Below are 21,818 nucleotides of genomic sequence, written 5' to 3' on the forward strand. Positions count from 1 at the left end.
TTCTTTGGCACTAGCTGCTCTGTTTTAGGAAACCCTGGTGGCATAGTGGTTAAGTGCTACGGCTGCTAACCAAAGGGCCAGTAGTTCGAATTCACCAGGCGCTCCTTGGAAACTCTGTGGGGCAGTTCTACTCTGTCCTGTAGGGTCGCTATGAGTCGGAATCGACTCGACAGCACTGGGTTGGTGGGCTCTGTTTTATGCCTCCAGGTCTTCTGGCTTTTGCTATGATGTGTTAATGGTGGTGCTGAATTGTGGCATGTTGGAACTGAAAGGGCCCTTAGAAATGTCCTTTGAAAGATAAGGAACAGGGCTCAGAGTAGGGATCTAACGTGCTTAAGTCACTGGGCAAGTTAGTGGCAGTTAGGGCTAGGCTGCAGGTCCTCAGATTCTAGTATTCTTTACAGTATTCCATACTGTATTTTTGTGGCTTTTAGGGATGAGGGGTTTTAAAAGGCTTTATCCTACACACGGTGCCCAAGATCTGCAGATTCCATTCTGAGCCTCGGAGTGGGAGAGGCCAGGGACCTGGCCCTCAGGGGACAGAACACCAAAAGGCTATCCAGACAGTCAGGAAGAGAAACGTGAGAAATGTGTTCCCATAATAGGTTAAAGGACACCAGTGTGGGGAAGAGGGAAGCCTAGGTCAGCAGTGTCCATCACCTTGGAGTTGTAAACAGGGTGCTTTGACCGAGTTTCAGGTTCTATCACCAAGGAATATTCTGGTTCAAGAATTACAACAGATGAAGTAATGAGACTTGGTGCCAGGCTTGGCAGGGGAGTTTCTAGCTGGGATGAAGGTGAGGAAGGTGGTACCTTGAAGAGGAATGGGATGTGTCTAGTTTGCGCTGGTTCAAATGTACTGAATACAGAAGGCCCAAGGTGGGAGCGGCTGCCACCATCCTCATGAGCACCAGGTTCCAAAGACTGGGGAGAAACCAAGACCTCGCCTTACGAAAAACAAAACCTAGTGGAGTAAAGCACGTTTCAAGATTGGAAACTAAACATTTACGGGCAGATCAGAACATCTGCTATGCAGCTCACGTAACAGTGATGTAATGAAGAGACATGTATATATAAAAGAGTACAGTAACTGCCTAGAAGGCACACTCAGGCTTTGAAAAGGAAACACGTTGTCCTCAGCCATGGCAAGTACCAAATGTGAGGCTTCGGGGGCTGGGGGAGGGACTGGGAAGTGACTGCTTAAAGGGCACAGGGTTTTCTTTTAAGGGGAGGAAAAAGTTCGGAACCTACATGGTGGTAATGGCTGCATGACACTGTGTGTGTACTAAATGTCACTGAACTGTATACTTTAACATGGCTAAGATGGTGAATTTGATGTTGCGTGAATTTTACCACAATAATAAAACAGTTACGTTAATAATAGGCCTCAACTCCAAGTGAGAAGCATAGATGGGGAAGAGTAACAAGCACGGAAATCGCTGTCAGAAGAATAGAGCATTTGGAAATGTGCACCTGATGTCCCAGAAGTGGACCTCTGTCAAGTCACCAACTAGAGGAAGAAGGCAATCAGAGGGACTGATGAGTATTTATCGAGCTTGCTGGCTGCATGTGTTCATGGCTTGAAAGTAACACTCGGTGCCACCTTTCCACCATCACCAGTACGCTTTTTGCTCTGTAATTTAAAGAAAACCTGTTTTGCCTGCAGAGTTCACTTCACATAGCACACATTTATACGGAGGTGTAACAGTGTTTCAACATGTGACGTACTCAGGCAAACAGCAGAAACTCAGTTGTTACGATGCCTGTCTCTGCCTTCCAGAGGAAAGGGCTGGGATATAAAAGTCGTTTCTAAACCTAAGGCACTGCTCAAATCTAAAACAGTGGTACAGTATTCTGAACAGCAAAGATCTAGGAAATGAGAAAGAACACTTACCTTTTTCAAAGCCAAGGCTGCTGGCCAGAAAGGACCACTGGTCTGCTTCCAACTATTTGCAACCCTGAAAACTCATTAACATTAGGACAATTAATTTGCAATCATGTTTTAGCCAATGGTTTAAGCAAGATTTGATGAAGTGATTTCAGGAAACATATACCCATTGTGGGTGTGTGCATGTGTGTGTACACGTGTGTGTATATCTGTGTGTCTACCACAGGAACTGAAGCCGAACGCTGCTGTGGTCACTCACTTGCAGCCATGGGCTAGAGAAAGGCAAGCAGATTTTGGTTATATATCTTAAGCCTGAGCATGTACTGACAGACAGGCCTGGGGAGGGTAAGCAGAAAAATGATTACAAACAGAGTAATCAAGCACACTCCACAAGACAAGAGCTGCTACTGCTTTAAGTACATAATAAAAATAATACAGTTTTCGTAGAGAAATGTTCTTCGAAAGAACACAGGTTCTTCAAAAGGAAACACTCACGAGAGCATGAAAAGTGTTAACTGTTCCAAGGTTACGCTAGCTGGGATTTCTGGCACCCAGGTATTCGTTCTTGACTCACCGACACAGAAGACGATGTCAGAGTCAAAAAGAAAGATGTATATATATATATATATATACATATATATATATATATACATACATATATATATACATATATACATATACCACAAAAAAAAAAAAAAACTAAACCCAGTGCTGTTGAGTCGATTCCGACTCTTAGCGACCCTATAGGACAGAGTAGAACTGCCCCACAGAGTTTCCAAGGAGCGCCTGGTAGATTTGAACTGCTGACCCTTTGGTTAGCAGCCATAGCACTTAACCACTATGCCACCAGCGTTTCCTATATAAGATGATAAAACCCAATTTACTGTATTTTGCAACCTGCAGTATTTTTTCACTAGCAACACTCTGACACAGCTCTCATGAGCAATCTGGAGTCCCTCGCAGGCTCCATTATATTCTCTATGAGCTCAAATGTGAGTCATTAATTGTTAATTGTTAAATGGAATAAACGTTATTTTAAGATTTGAAAATATGTACTAAACGCAACTTATTCCTTCAATGCGGATTCTTTTAGAAACTTGGAGAGTTATCGTTTGTAAAAACAACGTGGATATGCACTCGCTGTAGTCCCCACATTGGTAGGAAAACCCAGAAATGAGAGACAATGGAGATACTTACAAGGAAAACAAACCCGCTCTTTTACTTAGCACCTCTCTGCCTGTAAGACAAGACAATTAGATGACAGAAACAAGACCATCTGAGATAAGTAAACGTGACTTTGTGTATTTTGTTTTATACAGACATTTTGTTGTCCAGGTTCAGGTCACTGTAGCTGTATGAAGTAAAAGAAGACGAGCCCTGCGAGTCAAGGTGGTGAACTAGGAAGGAGCTGATATAATCTCCCAGGCGGCATGGATGTTCATTCACAATTCTGAACCAAGGAAGAGAGACAAGAGGAAGGTTAGGCAAGAAAATGCTGATGGTGCCACCTGCTGCCCCAGCCTCCCTTCAGGGTGGCCTGGGGGACACTGGCAGGCCCCCTCCAGGAGCTGCTGACATGGTGGCACTGTTCTAAGTGTCACACGCATGCCCAGTCCCCAAACTGGCCCAAGCTGCCCCTATCGGTTTCCAAGAGAGCTTCTCAAGGAGAGAGAAACAAAGACCTTCTGGTTTCGGAAACATGGGGCGAGAGACTAATTCTGAAGACATCACTAACCCCCCACCCTAAGTGATGATCTGCGTGCTTGTCAAACAGCCGGTGGACAGGAACTCGGTGGAACCTCCGGCATCTGGGGGAAGGAGCCTATTCTTTTAATATGTGGCAGGAAGTGTGGGGCAGAAAATTAGAATCAAGTCATCTACATGCTCAAAACTGACTTAGTAGAAAACCCTTCTACATCTTTACTTTGGAGCCCACGCTGTTTTCTTCCTGCCCTCCAAAGTTACACTCTGCAGACTGCTCTGTGACAGAAGGAAACTAAGGAGAATTTAAGGTCAGTTACACCTTTCAGGCACCATGAAGATGAAATGAGGCCTTACCAGGGTGAGGTGACACAGGTTTATTCTTCTTCCTCCCGTCAAAACACATCTGAGGATTTTGCAGAAATTTTATGGTATCTTTTACATGTCCCTTTTGGTTGTCAAGAGGGGCATCTGAACTTGAGAGGGGTGGCCCCATCTGGCCAACTACATGGATGGTGTTGTTGCACATCCAGCCGTGTGCCTCACCACTCAGGCTATTGAACGCTCCCAGAGTGTGCTGTGCTCCACATGAGTTTATGGTTTTAGTAGTGTTGCCAACCATTTTCTTCAAAGATGGTCTGGAAAGAGGTGTTCCGGTTAGAATCATTGATTATTCCTCTACCGAGGCTTTGAAACAGGCTGCTCAGCCATGTCTTAAACAGTACCTGAGCCAATTTTTTTCCTTCTTCTTTCTTCTTTCTCTCCCCTCCCTCCCCTAGCCCATCCCTGCCTCCAAGCAAGACCCTGATGTTAGCTCCCCAAATGGTTAAGTGTTAACCAATGTTTCCTCTAAGACTGTGGAAAGCAAGTGATATTGATCCAAGCATGTCAAATAAGAGGAAAGATGGCACCAGCTACCCCCTGAGCTGATGGGATAATGGCAGGACAAAATCAACATGTTTGAGATAGGACCACCAAAACCAAACAGAAGAAAGAGAGCGCAGATTCCACAAGTCCCTAAAACTTATGTTCCCTTTTCCCTTAAAAACCCGAACCCATCGGTAGTCTGGTGAGACAGAGGACTTTAGGAGGAGATCATTCCCGTCTGTCTCCATATACCGGTATATCTAATAAAGCTCTTGCTACTCACCTCATCCCTGTCTCAAGAATTGGCTATTTGCAGCAGGCAGCTCTAACTCGCGAAATTGCGGTAACAATTTGGTGGCCCGTACGGGGATTCCAGCCCTTTGAGACTTGGTGGCCCTGCGGCGGGTCCTGGGCCTGATTGACAGTTCTCCTACCAAGCAGCCCCTGGGGACTCTGTTTGTCCCCAGACCCAGGCTTCCCTGCGGCCTCACCGGTCCCCAACTGCGCCAAAGAGGTGGGTGAAGGCAAGACCTAAACAAGATCCTGAGGTGAGTCCGTGACCCTCTCCCTGTTGCACTCAGGGCCGGGGTGGATAGGGCCGGCCAGCGTGGCTTCCGGAACTGGAACTGGGCCCTTGGTTTCTAAGGCGAGTGGCGCCTTTAATGACCATCCCCGTGAGTAGGATCGCAAGGAGGGACTCTTGGTGACTCTAGAGCTGGGCAGGTGTATCAGTGTGTATCGGCCGTGCGTTTTTGTATTTGGATTGTTGTCTGTCTCTGGTTGGTGCACCCTGCTTTTGGGGAGTGGGTATAGACATCTCTGTCGGTTTAGATTGGGAGATTGAAGCCCCTCTGTCTGGCATTGAGGATAAGAGGTATTTGGAGGATTGAAGTGGAGACTGAGACATTCCTAGTAATGTGTTAGACCTCACTAAGATTATCCTCGTTCCCCCTTTCCTTTCTGGCATTTGTGGTCTGAGTGTTTTTCTCTGTTTGTCAGGTTTGTCTTATGTACAACCCGTCTTGCTGTCTGGGAGGTTGAGACTGTGAGGTTATCTCTGTTACTTTTGTCGGTCTGTCTGTTTGTCTTATGTACCATTACTTGTCCTCATGAGGTTTTCTTTTTTCTTGGTGTCGTCATCTTGTAAATCCCTATTCATACAAAACCCCTCACCAGGTTCAAGAACAGTTTTAACCTAAATTCTTGAGACTGACAGTTGGTTTCATCGGTCTGTGTACAGACTATTTTAGAAGACTGTCCCCAAAGAAGTTAGGGTCCTAAGATAGGAACAAAAGAAATCCTGAAAAAATTAAACCTAATCAGAGAAGAGATAGATTAAGCATTGTACTCGAGAGGCTCAAACTCTCCCCTTTGTCAAGCCAAGTTGATCCTGCCTGGGGCAGAAAAAGGCGAGTTTAAACAAACGAGATATTAGCATGGGAGGAGGTCCATCTATTCCAGCTGAATCCCCGCTGGGCTGCGTTTTGGCCAATTGGAAAAGGTATAGCTATGAGCCCATGACCAAAACGTGGATGATTCGCCTGTGTAACAGCATATGGCTCCAATACCAGTTGGGGGATCAAGGACAGTGGCCCCCAGAGGGGTCTTTACATTATAATACAATACTTCGATTGGATTTGTTCTGCAGAAGAACTAAAAAGTGGGAAGAAGTCCCTTATATACAAGCCTTCATGTCTCTCTACCAGACCTTGCACCCCCCTAGTCAGGTTTTCTTCCAGGGAAAATCAAAGGCCAAAGTACTCCCTGAATCCTCATCAGAGGAGCCCCTCCTAGAGGGATGTGCTATGGCCACCATTTCGGCTTCCCTTCCCCGTATAGGGGAGGTGCGGTAGAAGCCGAGGGGTCGGACCGTGAAATGACAAGGTCTCCAAACGGAATGGTCGAGCCCGATTCTAGGTTGGCCAGCACACCAAAGGCTGATGGAGGAGGAGGATCAGACAGTGAAGGTCCAGCTACTTCAGGTATGGTCTCCCCTTCTCATACCTGTCAGGGTACCGTTTTCGGTGAGGTTGCCTCAGGAGTCCAGGCAGGGCAATACCCACTGAGAGAAGTTCCTGCCGGAGTGGATGATAAAGGGCAGCCACGGGGCACAATGCTGGTACATACTCCATTTTCCACCTCTGATCTATATAACTGGAAGAGCCATAGCCCCCCCCTACCGGAGGGACCCAAACAAAATGACTAAACTGTTTCTTTCTATTTTCTTTACTCAACGCCCTACCTGGGCAGATATACAGGCGCTCCTCACCACTCTGTTAACTTCAGAAGAACGCCGTATGGTGTTAGAAAAGGCTCGGAAAGAGGCTGATAGGCTCCATAACTTAGACTCTAGTAATGGAGCCCGACCCCCGGGACAGAAGCCATTCCTACTAGAGATCCTGGTTGGAATCACAATCGTGAAGAAGGGGCGAGTAGGCTTCAGTTCTATCGAGACTGCCTAATCGTTGGGTTGAGAAACAGGGCCCCCAAACCCAAGAGCTTACAAAAGGTTAGAGAAATTATCCAGGGAGAAAAGGAAGACTCATCTACTTTCTTAGAAAGAGTGACAGACACGTTTCGTCAGTACACTGATATCAACCCTGAAGATCCCAACAACGCCCGGCTGATAAACTTGACTTTTATTTCACAGAGTACCCCTGATATTCAAAAAAAAAATTACAAAAATTAGAAGGAGGATTTGGGATGCCAATAGGGCAGCTGCTTGAAGTAGTTTTTAAGGTGATCAATAACCGGGACCAGGTAACAGAACAACAAAAACAAAAAAACAAAAGATGAAACAAAAGGCAGCCTTACTAGCAGCAGCCTTAGCCCCCCCCCGAATGAAGAAGGGGGAAGGGAGATAAGAACCATAAGAAGGACCACCCCGGGGCGAGGGGGGAGACCTTTACAACCTGACCAGTATGCCTTCTGTAAACGACAGGCCACTGGAAGCGGGAGTGCCCAGAGAAAAGGGGAAGACTTATCAGGAAAGGCTGGCACGACTAGATGATTCCGAATGACGGGGCCCAGGGGCTCAAACCTCGTTGGCTATCTCCCACCACGAGCCCCGGGTAACTCTAAAGGTGGGAGGACGCCCTATTGACTTTATTCTGGACACGGGTGCCACCTTTTCAGTTTTGAACACCGCGGAATCTCCCCTTAGTCCACATACTGCCCCAGTGGTAGGGGTCTTAGGAAAACTTTCAACCTGGCCTTTCCTCCAACTGGTGAATTGTGAAATTGGAAAAGACTTGTTATACCAGGAGTTCCTTTATATGCCAGAATGCCCCGCTCCCCTCCTCGGGAGGGATATATTGTCAAAACTTGGGGCACAAGTCACCTTTGGACCATCTCGAATTTTGGTGCAAATTCTGCCTGAACAGGCATGAGCTTTGCAAACAGCCTAGTTGCTAGAGGAACCAGCGGCCCCAGCAACATCCCTGTCCACATACAACAAGAAGTGAACCCGGGAGTTTGGGCATCAGGGAGGATGGGAAGGGCCAGGTTCACTGAGCCAGTCAAAATTCCCCTAAAGCCTGGAGCGCCTGTTATAAATCAGAAACAATACCCGCTCTGTAGAGAAGCTCTGGAAGGGATTGCTCCACTGGTCCAAAGATATATAGAAATTGGACTTTTAAGACCATGCCGGTCACCATATAACACCTCCATTCTGCCAGTGTTAAAGCCCGGGACAGGAGAATATCGGTTTGTGCAAGACTTAAGAAAGATTAATCAAATAGTAGAAGATATTCACCTGGTTGTGCCCAACCCATATACTCTCCTAGTAACCATACCCAGCATATATGCTTGGTTTTCAGTATTAGATCTGAAAGATGCTTTCTTTTGCATTCCCTTGCATCCTGAGTCTCAACTTTTGTTTGCATTTGAATGGACTGATTTAGAAACAGGGACAAAAAGGCACCTCACATGGCAGGTGCTGGTCCAAGGGTTCAAGAACTCCCCCACAATTTTCGGAGAGACATTGGCTAAAGACATGAGGGCCTTGCAACTAGAAAAGGGGATGGTCTTACAGTATGTGGACGATATTTTAGCGGCAAGTGAAAGTCAAGAAGACTCAGATCGAAATACCATCCTGGTCTTAAACCATCTGGCTAGGTGTGGGTACCGAGTTTCCAAAAGGAAGGCCCAAATATCACAACAACAAGTGAGATATCTGGGGTTCCAAATATCATGGGGCAGCGGAGCTTCTCCAGGACCGGCGAAAAGCTATTATGTGGGTAGCGCCCCCTACCTCTAAGCGACAACTTAGAGGTTTTCTTGGGATGGCAGGTTTTTGTCGAATCTGGATACCAGGGTTTGGACTGATGGCAAAAATGAGATGGAGAAAGAAATGGCCCTGATCCCTCACCTGGACCCTGCTGACCTTCCTGCACCTACCTACACCACTCAAGACTTTAAAAGGGCTGAAGAATGGGGTTTTCACCCGGTTCCCCATTCCAGCTGGTTAGTGAGCTCCAAAAGAAAAGTACTGTTACCAGAAGCCCAAGTATATAGTATAGTATTGACTTTACATGAAGGAACTCATTATGGGAGAGATGCCAGTCTTAAGTGGATGCAACAGGTGGTCGCAGGACCAAGTCTCCTCAAGGCCATCCAAGAAGTCACAAGAAGATGCCACCTTTGTGCAAAGAACAACCCAAAGACTGTGCCACATCCAACAGAGCCGGGAGTCTAACATCGAGGAACTAACATGGGAGAAGATTGGCAAATAGATTTTACAGCTATGCCCCAGGTACCTGGAAACTTCAGGTATCTGTTGGTCTTTGTGAATACCTACTCGGGGTGGGTAGAGGCTTTCCCTTGTCAAACCGAACAAACTCGAGAAGTAACTACGGTACTACTCAAAGAGATTATCCCTCGGTTCGAATTGCCAATTTCAATTCAAAGGGACAATGAAGGAGCTTTCATGGCACAAATAACCCAAGAAATCAGCAAAGCCCTGGATATAAATGGGAAGCTACATTCTGCCTGGAGGCCACAGTCGACAGGAAAGACTGAGAAGATGAATCATACCGTAAAAAAGGCTCTGGCAAAAATATGTCAGGAGACTAACTTAACATGGTTACACATCCTGCCCATTGCACTGCTTAGAATCCGAGTGGCCCCTCAAAGTGGGCTTAAGTTAAGCCCTTATGAATTAGTATATGGGAGACCATTCCTGAGAAAGTCCACCTTCCGCACCTCGGTAATGACAGAGGTGGAAAAGAGAGACTGGATCCACTCTCTGGGAGCTGTTGTAAACATTATTAACCAATATGCCTCTCTCCATCTGTCTTTTCCCTCTGATACCCCTCTTCACAGATTCCGGCCAGGAGATCGGGTATTACTAAGGACTTGGAGACACCAGCACCCTGAAGACCAGCTGGCTCCCAAATGGGAGGGGCCTTTTTAAGTCCTCCTGACTACTCACTCATCTTTAAAGTTGGCGGGAGTGACTGCATGGGTGCATCATTCCAGAGTAAAAACAACTCCGCTTGAAAAGGAAGGAACTGAAGAGTCACCTTATTCCTGCACACCGGTTCAAAATTTAAAGTACAGGTTTAAAAAAATTACAAAATGATAGTTTTAACCTTTGTTTTCCTTTTCTTCCAAGGTGCACACTACACCGTGGCAACAAATCAGGCCCATTTGATTCTGCAAACCAGAGGGACTCTGACCTTACAAGTAAAAGATACCCTGACTCTTCCATGTGTCGTATCGTCTCTGACTCCAGTCAGCCCCATTAAATGGATACTGGTAACCCAGGAGAAAGAACAGATGGTTGTCTGGGCCTTCAAAACTGCTGCCTCCTCCCGAGTGACCCCCATGACTAACACCACTCGGTCACACAATCGAGACTTTTCAATCATTATTTCAGATATAACCTTGTCTGACATAGAGTTTTATTACTGTGTGAAGCTTAAAAAGGGTCGCCAAAAGATATTGAAATCAGTGGAGAGGGGAAGGAATCCAGGAAGTTGTTGTAGGATATCAAGAGCCTGCCCACCTCCCAGATGGGTGAGGCTGGTCATCCAATGGCCTAGTCACCATGTCCCAAGCAGTGGCCAGGGGGGGGAAATCTCAGCAACTGCTGAATATGCCATCATCTTCCTTGGTCAGGAGCACCTTTAAGCCCCATGGCAGCCCCAATTTTTGACTATCACAAGGATGTCCCTAACTGTACCTTAACTCACCATGCCACTAAGGCCCCAATCTGAACTCGGCTCATACAGTACCCATTTCCCATACCTTGTTTTCTCCTCGCTAATCTTTATAATCATACCTCAGGAACCAAATGGGAAACAAAATCACAAAGTCCCCGAGCTAAAGTCACACAGCAGGTTTTTCAAGACTTTCAGCTTCTTTCATCCTACAACGAATCTTTGACCATACCCCAGTTGATTCACATCAATTCTAGTATTCCTAATAGCCCCAATAAGAATCTATCCTTGTGTGCTCCACCAAGATACACCTTCCTATGTGGAGGGAGACCCTACCGCACCAGTGAGGTTCCTGTCCCTAGGCCATCACCTTACACCTGGGCCATTCAATGCTTAATAGGAGTTCACTTTGTGGGACAGTGTACTCTGGGGTTCCTGACTTTCCCAACCCAAGTTCATCCACCATCTGCCCAACACACCATGAAGATCCCCCGAAAGAAAAGGGATGTGTTTTCAGTAGATCCTACATCCCTAGAAATGACAGGGATGGAAAGTAACCTTGTTCTAGAGAAAAACAGGTTTGGGTGGTGGTTCTTAAGAACAATTATTCCAGGCTTAGGAATGTACCACATGGAAGCGGCCATTAGAGACTTGTCAGATACTATCCACCTGCTAGCCCTAGGAACTGAAAAGGTGCTTAGAGCACAACAAACCTCTTTAAACTCCTTAAGAGAAGTGGTCCTAAATAATACAATCGCCTTAGACTTCTTATTAGCCAAATAGGGAGGAGTGTGTGCTGCGATTAACAAAACCTGGATAAACACCACCGGAAAAGTAGAGGTAGGACTAGATAAAAAAAAAAAAAAAAAATTTTTTTTTTATCACCGAATGGACTGCCCCAACACCTAGGCAAGAGAGCATGTGGGATTGGTTCACTAAACTTTTCCCCATCTTGGGGTCCTGGTTGACCCCTTTAATAACTTTGGGAGTAACAGTCACTTTGGTCTGCATTTGTGCCCCCTGTCTAGTAAAAGTGGTTACCAGGGGCGCCACCAACACCCTCAAGGCTGGAGAGGTCTTTGCCCTGGTAGACCAAACTACTCCTTTCCCAGACTCCAGGGATGTGCATCACTTAATTCAACAAGACATTGCCAAATTTCATCATTCCAAACCGCAACCTGTATATGACCCCAGTAGATGTCAGGTTTCTCTCCCCATCCGACGTCCCCATCCAGCAGGAAGTAGCTAGAGAGAGACACGGTGCCCTGTTTCCCAAAATTGAGAAACCTACAACAAAAAGGGGGGATTGAAACAGGCTGCTCAGCCATGTCTTAAACAGTACCTGAGCCAATTTTTTTCCTTCTTTCTTCTTTCTCTCCCCTCCCTCCCATAGCCCATCCCTGCCTCCAAGCAAGATCCTGATGTTAGCTCCCCAAATGGTTGTTAACCAATGTTTCCTCTAAGACTGTGGAAAACAAGTGATATTGATCTAAGCCTGTCAAATAAGACAAAAGATGGTGCTAGCTACCCCCTGAGCTGATGGGATAATGGCAGGACAAAATCAACATGTTTGAGATAGGACCACCAAAACCAAACAGAAGAAAGAGAGTGCACATTCGCAAGACTCTAAAACTTATGTCCCCTTTTCCCTTAAAAACCCAAACCCATCGGTAGTCTGGTGAGACAGAGGACTTTAGGAGGAGATCATTCCCCTCTGTCTCCATATACTGGTATATCTAATAAAGCTCTTGCTACCCACCTCACCCCTGTCTCAAGAATTGGCTATTTGTGGCAGGCGGCTCTAACTCGTGAAATTGCTGTAACAGCTTTGTCCCGAAAGCAGCTTTATCCTTTAATTAATTTCTAAGAAACACCCTGGAACTAAATAAACTTTCAGAATCATAGACTGGGAAGGTTGGAAGGGACCCTGGAGATTACAGAATACAAGTTAGGTCCTATGAAGCTTTAGAGGCTAGGGAAGTACATAGGGCTCCAGGACTCTGTCCCCACTTCAAGTTGATTAAGAACACAGCCAGTAAGGTGTAGTTAACATTTGATCCTCAGTTTCCCATATGTAAAACAAGGATATTAAATATTCAACTCCAAGAGTTGCAATGAGAATGAAAGTAATGTGAAATGCCTGACATATGGCCATCACTCAATAAATGTTGCCCCCTTCTCTTTTTTTATCAGACAGCAGTAAAGAGTGTTTGGATTGAATTATGTTCCCCCAAAATGTGTACTGAAATCCTAATCCCTGTACCTACAGATGCAATCTCTTTTGGAAATAGGGTCGTCTTTGTTGTGTTAATTAGGCCATACCCAAGTAGGGTGGGTTCTAAATCTAATCACTCCTGAGTTATAAAAAGAACAGAGTGGACCAGAGGCAAGACAGATGCTTTTTGATGACGGAGGCAGTTAAATCTAGAAGCCCAGGACCTCCAAGGACTGTTGGCTACTAGAAGATAAAATAGACAAAGGACGTCCCCCTACAGCTACACCCTGAATTCAGACTTGTACCCTCCTGAACTGTGAGAGGATAAATGTCTGTTCTTTAAGGCCGCCCACTTCTGGTTATTTGTGCTATAGCAGCACTAGATGAGGCCTTTGTCTCTCTGCACCTCAGTTTCCCTACATGTAAAAATGGAGATGATAATCCTTCCCCAGCCAGGTGTTGTCAGGATCAGAGTTGGTTTCTGTAAGTCAAGTGCTCGACAGTGCTTGGTACAAACTAAGAGCTCAATAAATATTGTTTAATTCTAGGACAGTCAATCCCAGTTCCACGAAGTTGATTGTAATAAGCCCACAGGGTGACTCACCTTGACCCTTTGGCCTGAGTTAATGGGTCTTTTGCATTTTTCTTAGGAATTTTTACATTACTCTTATATGACTTGGTTTCTTTCGTTATGTGTTCTCCACTAGCGTGAAGGTAGGTCAGTTTCATTGGAATTTTGCCAGTTTTCATTTTGTTTTTGAGTTTATGGGGCATATTGATATCATTGAAAATTGCTAGAAAAAAAGAAGAACAAGATTAAAACCAGAGTTTAAACAACAAATGCACAGGTGATGGCTATGCTCCTGACTGCTCTTAGGATCCAAATCCAAAGCAAGTGAGTCTGTGTGTGGGGTGGGGCTGGGGCTGGTGGGGGAGGTTTCCTAAAGGCAGTAAGAGACAGGGTGAGGCAGGCCCACTGGCCCCGAGTGGCTTCATTTTCTGCAGCCATGGCCTTGGCCAGGAAAGCACAGGGCCACCATGTGGCATAGCTGCTTGCCCTACCCTCAAAGCACCAAGGGGCTACCTTTAAGGAACTTGTCTTCTTCCCTTTGGGTCAGGACAGGAGTGCACCATGATTCTCATCCCTCTCCTGAATTAGCCACCTGGCAAATCCGCCTCTTATTTTAGTCTCACCTCAGATATGACCTCCTCCCTTAAGCTTTCCTTTCCTCACTGCCCTGAGGCAGACCCAGGTGCTCCTACCGCTGCTATGTTCTCATTGCATTTTGTCCAAATGTCTTTGAATGCAATTATCTGTGGTAGTTGTTTGCTTATGTCTGGCTTTCCGCTGGCTATGGTTCCTAGAAGCTGAGGGCCTTGTCTTTTCATCTTTGTATCCCCGCCACCCTGTGCTGAGTGCCTGACTTCTGAGTCCCAGACCCACTTGCAGGAGGGAGATGGATGGATGATGTTCTCACATGCCAATTCCTGCTACTATACAGTAGGTTTTGCTCAGAAGGAAATCAACAATAAATTTTAGAGGCACTCGGGTATCCCAGACACACTTCAGTTTTTCTTAATGAGGTGGAAGTGAAATTCTACCTGTGGTCAAGCACACATGCCTTACTAGGCTCTGAGTGGATGTACTAGCTCTCCTTAGTTAGGATCTACTAGCTAATCACATCTATTAGCACAACATGAAAATAGTTAACAGCAGCAGCTAATGTTTATTGAGAGTTTACTATATGCCAGACACTATTTTTAGCATGGCATGGATTATCTTGTTGAAATTTCATGCCTGCCCTATGAGGAGGAAAACATTAGTTTCCTCTTTTACAGGTGGGAAAAACTGAGGACAGAAAGGTTGAGTAACTTGGCCAAAGCCACACAGCTTAGATGTGGAGGAGCCTGGCTATGAACCTAGGCAGGCTAGCTCCTAAACGGTGACTAACAGAACTCAAAAGGCAAGCAAACCTGAAGAGGCCATTTCATCTAATGACTCATCATCAGATCCTGTCCTTCCGTCATCATCATTTGTCTCATCCGCCTCCACCCTGTTGTATCCAGGTGTCCCTGAGGCCTGCAGTTAAAAACAGGAAACCACGATCATGCCTAACGGTCAATCATCCTGGCTGAGTTATTTCAAAGAAGAGAGGTTTCAAAGGGCTGGACTGGTTGTTAACTGTCAGCATTGCAATTCAAAGGCAAAACCTAAGCTCTTTAAATAGCCCCAAGAATCTACAAGAGGCAGGAAGAGATGGTCCGAGCTGTGTCTTCCAGCTACTTTGGGTTGGCCTTCGTTCTTTGCCCACAAGGGATCCTACCTTAGCTAACCCAAGAACCCAAACCCAAACCTGTTGCCCTTGAGTCGATTCTGAGTCATACTGATCCTACAGGACAGAGTGGAACTGCCCCATAGGGTTCCCAAGGTGCACCTTGGATTCAAACTGCAGACATTTAGGTTAGAAGACAAATGCTTAACCACCGTGCCACCAGGGCTCCTACAAGGTGGGGCCAAATGCTGAATAGCTAAAAAGTTCCTTGCTGTTGCTTGTGATAAAATTTCTCAGTCCAACGAGCTGAACGATCTTTGAGATGGTAACTCCCAGTACCTTTCAGAAATGACACTTCTATTCTAGATTCTTGCGCTACCTAAATATATGAACGCCCACAGCCAGGGAATGGTGAACAGGCAACATACCAGTTTTGCGGCATAGACTCTAAAGATGGAGGAAAAAAGCCTTGAATGCATACAATCCATTAAAAGACAAGAAGTTAGAGGAAGCAAATGTATATAAAACAGAACCAAAGAGCACTAACCATCAGGGAAAAACAAAGGATAAATTTGAGTGCATTAAAATTATGAATTTCTGTTCAGCAAAAGACAGTAAGAGACTATAAGGCAAATGACAGTGTGGCAGAAAATACCTGCAATACACATTTCCAAAAGATTCATAAGGGTAGGTAAAAACTCCTACAAATCAATCAGAAAAAGGCAGATAACCAAAGAAGAAATGTGCAGATGACTTGAGAAAAGACACTTTGCCAAAGCAGATATCCAAATGGCCAATAAACATATGAAGAGTTCTCAACCTCAGCAGCCATCAGAAACTATTGATAGGTCCAATGACGTTAAAGTTAAGAACGTCTGTTCCGCAGGAGGCAACGTTAAAAGAAAGACAAGGCATCAGCTGGAAGAAGGCATCCGCAACATATATAACGCATCTAGAGTATTTAAAGAACTACAAGTCAGAAAAAGGCAAATTAATCCAAAAGCAAAATGCGCAAAAGACCTGAACAAGCATCTCTCGCAAGAGAGTAAAATAATCGGGGAAATGCAAATACGATACTATATTTCAGTACCACCAGACTGGCAAAGACGAGGCAGTCGGCAAGAATGGGAAGCAACAGGAATTCTTACACACCGCCTGTAGGGGTCAGGAGACTGACTTTGGAAGAATTTATGTCGCTCTTTCTCATTCTTTGCATAATTTCCTCTATTCTCTATTTAAAGGAAAATAAAAATCCAAACATGAAAACACAGATTAAAAACCAGACAGCGGTCCTGAAGAAGTTGATTATTTCCAGTTTGCAAAAGCGGCCAATATTTGTGATTGGTCTAAAACCATAAACTTAACCAACAAAAGGCCCTTGGACACCAGGCTCCATCTTCTAATTCCAGTTTCACACTCATCTATAAAGTGCCTTAAATGGCGGCAGTTGTACTTGTTATTATAACATAGAAATCCCAGTGACAACTTCTCCCTCCTAACTTAGCAGTCGTGGAAATTCATTATTTAAGACTAAGCACATATTACTGCATGCCAATCTGAGCTTTTAACTTAATTTTAGCCTCAAAAGACTGTTACGAAAGCGGTCATAATGAAAAGTGCGTCCCAGTGATGCGACACTATCAGAGATTTCTTTACGGGAAAGAGAAGAAACACAGGAGACAGAGGAGAGATGTGTTCTAGGGAGGGAGAAGAACTCCCTCCCCAGTGCCCCTTCTTGTCCTGAAGGTGGGAAAAAAGAGCTGCAGCTCCCTGGCCTCCTCAGGGTGATTCATGTACCGACAGAGAGGCCCTGCAGCACCTCAGCCTGGACCTCATTGCTCCCTGATGTGAGTGACAGGTGTGAGGCCCTGCCTTAAAAACAGCCTGCCCTTTGGCCACCGCTCCTCACTCAGTTGCTGCCATTTCTGGTCCAGTTTAGAAGAAACTCTAACTGCCACCAGCCCCCACCACGACTCCAGTAATTTGGTTCAAATGAACTTTGTTCCTAGAGATCAGGTCAACGGAGGCATCAATGTAATGGCCACCAGTGGGTATGGCCAATCAAAGAAGAGGGCCTTCCATTTAGGAGAGGTCAGATCCTTGGATAAGGAAAGAGTATAGTGGGAAAACCACTAGGCATTTGCACAGAACTTATTTCTGATTTTCAAAAACATGTTCTGATACCGTGTGTCCATTGCTGTTTCAAACAAAAAATCAAACCCAAAAAACATAGAGTACCTTTTTTCTCTCCAATCTTTTCCTACAAATTTTGCAACGTAAGTCTTTCACGTTCCTTCTTCTCTTTCTCAGCTTCCTCCTAAATTTTTATTTTGGCATCCCCGTTCTAAGCAATTTGTACAAAAATACCACCTAATCTAGTTCTATCTCAGCAACACCAGAGAATGCTAGTTTAAAGAATTCAGCAGTAAACACTACCCAGCGTAACAAAGCAATGGCATCTTTTGCTCCAGAGTTCTCATATACATGACATTCATAAATTATTAGTCTCCAAAGCACTTGTTAGAATGCACGAAACCAGGCTAAATATTTTCTTGAAGATTTAGAAGGCACGTTGTTCTCCTCCAGGAGCTCAAGGTGATCATGAGGAACATCAGACCATAAGGTTTAAAAATAAGTGACTGTGTAGCTAGCCAGTAACATAGCAACCGGAGCCACAACTCTTACATTTATCAAAAGCACTGGGAGAATTCCTTCTCAAAGGGACTTCCTCATCGAATGCAAATGTCTACTATCCTTTCTGTAACATATCGCCAGTTTTCATGAGTGGTACACTAAACTTGGAAATAGAAATTGGCAATGCTAATAATTCATACAGTCTGGGGATCTATTTACGTAGTGATTTGAATGTGGATGGATGAGACATTCTTACTGGTTGATTTGATGAAACTCCTAGAGGTATTCGTGTTATTCTTTTCTGTTGGGGGATGGGGTGGGAGGTGTAGTTGTGAGTGTCGTGTGTGGCACTGCAGAATGCAAAATTGGGAAAACTGACACAGGATGTTAAACCTGTGCGAGCAATTTGGATTTGCTGTCACCAGACTGCTATTTTGTTTATGTAGACAAACTAAAGGGCTGCTGATCTTTAAGTTGCCCCTGTCTCATTCTAGGATATTGCCAAGGGTGGCTGAGAGTGGCTGAGAGTAGCCTGCAGTGGTATTAGACGGCAGCTAGAGTGTAATTAAAAAAAGTAAACCAGTTGCCATTGAGTCTTTTCATCTGGAGTCCCTGGGTGCTACAAATGGTTAATGTTGCTTGGCTGCGAACAGAAAGGTTGGAGGGTCGAGTAAACCCTGAGGTGCCTTGGAACAAAGGCCTGGGGATGTGCTTCCAAAAAATCAGCCATTGAAAGCGCTGTGGAGCACAGTTCTACTCTGACACACGGGGTCACCATGAGTCAGTGACAACTTGATGGCAACTAACAACAACTTAAGAAATTGGCCAAGGTCTGTGTGAGGGGTACTAGGTATTATTCTGAAGGAGTTCTAAAAGTGACCTGGATAAGCCAATGCACCACCTAATACATACTGAAAAAAAAATTAAGTAAAAACAAACAAAAACTGGTGCAAACTGTTAACGTGAGCTCAGCTGCTAACCAAAAGGTCGGAGGACTGAGCCCACCCGGAGGTGCCTCAGAAGAAAGGCCTGGTGATCTGCTTCTGAAAAGTCAGCCATTGAGAGCCCTATGGAGCACAGTTCTACTCTGACACACATGGGGTTACTAAGAGTCTGAGTTCAGTCGACAACAACTAGTTTTTAATGTCAAAATGCAGACAGGAACTCTGCAACTGCTCATCTTCTTTCTTGGAGGGAGAGATTTGTGCTTTGGGTTTCAATTGAACTTTCTCGACTGGTTCTTCTCCCCTGATAAAGTGCAGAGCCAGCAAACCTGAGACGGTATTCCTCGATCCTGGTAGTTCTGATATCCCTTCTTCGTTTTCACGTCCTTTCGTCGCTGGTCATCTTCAAACACGGAGAAATCTCCGCCTAGTCCTGTAGTTGCTTTCTTTGCCAGCACTTTCATTTTCCAGATGACACTGGGAATATTTAAGTAACAGTTAGTATTTATCTTGGTCTCCACCATATACAGCTTGCAGTAGTATGTGCATTTTTAGAGTTAAATTGCTTGTGTAGTATACATTTTACACCAGATTCATATTTTCTCTGTTGTTACCATGCAGGATTTGCACAATTTCACCCTTTTTTAAAGGCAGGAAACTAACCCTTGAGAGTAGGAAAAGAATTCTATCAAGTAGTAGACTGCTTTGTATCTTACACGCACATATGACAGAGACAAAGTCTCCTTCCTTCTTAACTGTTTTAAAGACACGGGATCCTCCAAAAGGCCACACCCCAGCTCACATGGGAATGGAAGGGCGATTCAGAGAAGTGTCTGGTGGTGCCTGGATGAGGAACGTCCAGTGACTGGTATTCAGGGCTTTCAAAATGCGAAATTAATTAGGTCATTTATGTGAGATGAATAATATAATTTATAGTCTTTTGCCATTCACAATATCCCCTTCTCCTCCTTTAATGCAGAAAGTACATGGAAAGTAGTTGATTGTGTTTCAAAGAACACTTAATACCTAAGAACAGAGGCAGTAGAGTTGTGCAGTTATTCCTTGCAGGCAGTGGACAGAGGTTTCCATCACAGGACCAAACATAAAACGGGCCTCAAGACCAAGGATCCAGAAAACCTCAGACTGAGTTTGAATGTCTGTACCTGTCCATGTGCCCTGCTGCCCACAGGACAGCATTCTAGCAATAACTTGCCTGGCTGATGAGACTCAGGTGTCACAAAGGTCATGGGACAGCACGCAAAGCAAAACAGGATTAAGTATAATTTGCAGTTTTGCAAATTATAAAGTTACAAAAGTCTTTAAAAATAAGGGGCTGAGACCAGTGAATGCAAATGAAAACACTCTTGTGTGATCACTCCATTGCTCTTGCTGAGAGACCAGAGCCTGGCCTAGAGCTAGGTTCCCTTTCGGCATTTGTATCTCACATCTTACTGGCACATGATTCATGGAGCCTAAAAAGGGCTAAGCATTCACCCGAAGACCAGTGGCCTCTCTGCTAAGCCACTGACAAAGGCTTGGGAAGTTTTTTGTACTTGTTTAGAAGGCCATAAGTCATTTCTGATTCATACGGAAGAAAAAGTCAATTAGTCTTTTACAATTTATAAGACACCTCACTTGAAAATAAATTTACGACTTTCAAAATTTGGACCTTTGTCAAAAGTCAAAGCCAGCCACAACGTACAGTATGGAAAGGATGAGTTTGGGCTGACCTCTCTTGTATTTCTTTTCTTGCTCTGTCTTCTTCTTCTCTGGCTCGCCATTCCTGAGCAAGACGTCGTTTTTCTTCCAGGAGTTTTGCTATCTCCTCGACACTCATAGTCTCAGATATGCTTTTAACGCTGGCCTCTAGTTTAAACAAACATAGGAAACAATTAGTTTGGGAAACTTGCTGCCTCCTCAGTTCAACAAAGAGGTGCAACACAACCATAAACATTCAAAAGCCAAGCAGTATGTGCATAGCTCTAAACTCTATAAACAAGAAGTCATCTACAGATTGTGCTCAAAACCCAACTTCCCCCCTCAAAACATCAGTAGCATTTTGTTCCTTTTTATCAACTACTTGTTCTAAAATGGAATAACGTGCTCCTACTTTGGTTTTAGCTGTTTTAGGACAGTTGAATAAATTGACCCTATGTGAAAAGATGAAACATATTGAGTATAGAGGAAGACACGTTTATGCTAGAGTCAAAGGATCAGAAAAAAAATCTTAAATGCTTGACTAAACAAAAATACAACCGGCACACGTTTTGAGATTTGTACATGGTTTTTACTAAATAATTACTGTTCAGCTAAACACTGAGAGCAGTATATTACTGTATTTGGTTGATTATAAAGTGGTTAACTATAGAAACTAAAGAAACCACAGCTATTAGGAAAATAGGTGACCACCTGGAGGCCTGTTAGCCTAGTAACTTAGTCTACATGCCTAATTCCCTCATTTTAAACAAACCACATAGGAAAAGGAAAATTTTTTTAGATATCAGGAATGAACACTTGGAAAGATGACTTCTATCACAAAAGGATTCACTGTGGAATTCCTTCCAAAAGTAAAATGCCTTCATGTGTTTAAAATTAAGTAATGTCCTCAGGTATTAAGAATATATGTGACAGGCAAAATACCAACACAGCACTTCGAGGAACCCACATACTGTGCAAACCAAGATGTGTCACATGCTATGGTCTGCCTGTGGCAGCTTACCTACATCTCTGGATGGAAACCTGCCCATGTGCAAATGGGTAGATGTGTTCTCTCTGATGATGGAAATACTTTAGGGCCATTCAAAGAACCATCCAGAATCAGAGCTGGAAGGGACAGTAGGGATCACCTAGGCCAATCCTCTTGTCCAACCAGAACTTCTTCTAACATTGGTTCCAAAAATGAATTTTCCAAAACAACAAGGGGGTGGGAGTAAGAAGTTTTATAAAGAACAAGCAGGCAGAGAAGATGCATTCCAGTGTCCCAGTATTTTGTGAAATTCTCTTGATCTAAAAGAAAGATCACGCTGTAAACTTCTCTAAATTGGGGAATAAAATGAAGTTGGCCATTCCCAAACCATGCTAGTTACCTTAAGAGTTTCGGTGTGGTCAAAGTAAAGTTCTTGGTGAAAGAACTTA

General features: G+C 44.5%; 1 protein-coding gene across 1 annotated transcript in view; it reads right to left on the bottom strand.

Annotated features, from left to right (window-relative positions):
* Positions 1 to 3,347: 3,347 nt before the first annotated feature.
* The window catches only part of LOC111747805 (MAP7 domain-containing protein 3-like), a 32,961-nt gene continuing 14,490 nt past the window's right edge, over positions 3,348 to 21,818 (bottom strand). Inside the window, exons 7-11 of the mRNA XM_023539453.2 lie at positions 20,414 to 20,549; positions 19,013 to 19,160; positions 14,807 to 14,912; positions 13,437 to 13,626; positions 3,348 to 4,227 (exon numbers count right to left, since the gene is read on the bottom strand). Coding sequence (XP_023395221.1) covers positions 3,915 to 4,227; positions 13,437 to 13,626; positions 14,807 to 14,912; positions 19,013 to 19,160; positions 20,414 to 20,549 — 893 coding nt within the window. The 3' untranslated portion in view covers positions 3,348 to 3,914. The remainder of the gene's footprint in view (positions 4,228 to 13,436; positions 13,627 to 14,806; positions 14,913 to 19,012; positions 19,161 to 20,413; positions 20,550 to 21,818) is intronic.

This window comes from Loxodonta africana, chromosome X (genome assembly GCF_030014295.1).
Source record: "Loxodonta africana isolate mLoxAfr1 chromosome X, mLoxAfr1.hap2, whole genome shotgun sequence".
NCBI classification, from domain to species: domain Eukaryota; kingdom Metazoa; phylum Chordata; class Mammalia; order Proboscidea; family Elephantidae; genus Loxodonta; species Loxodonta africana.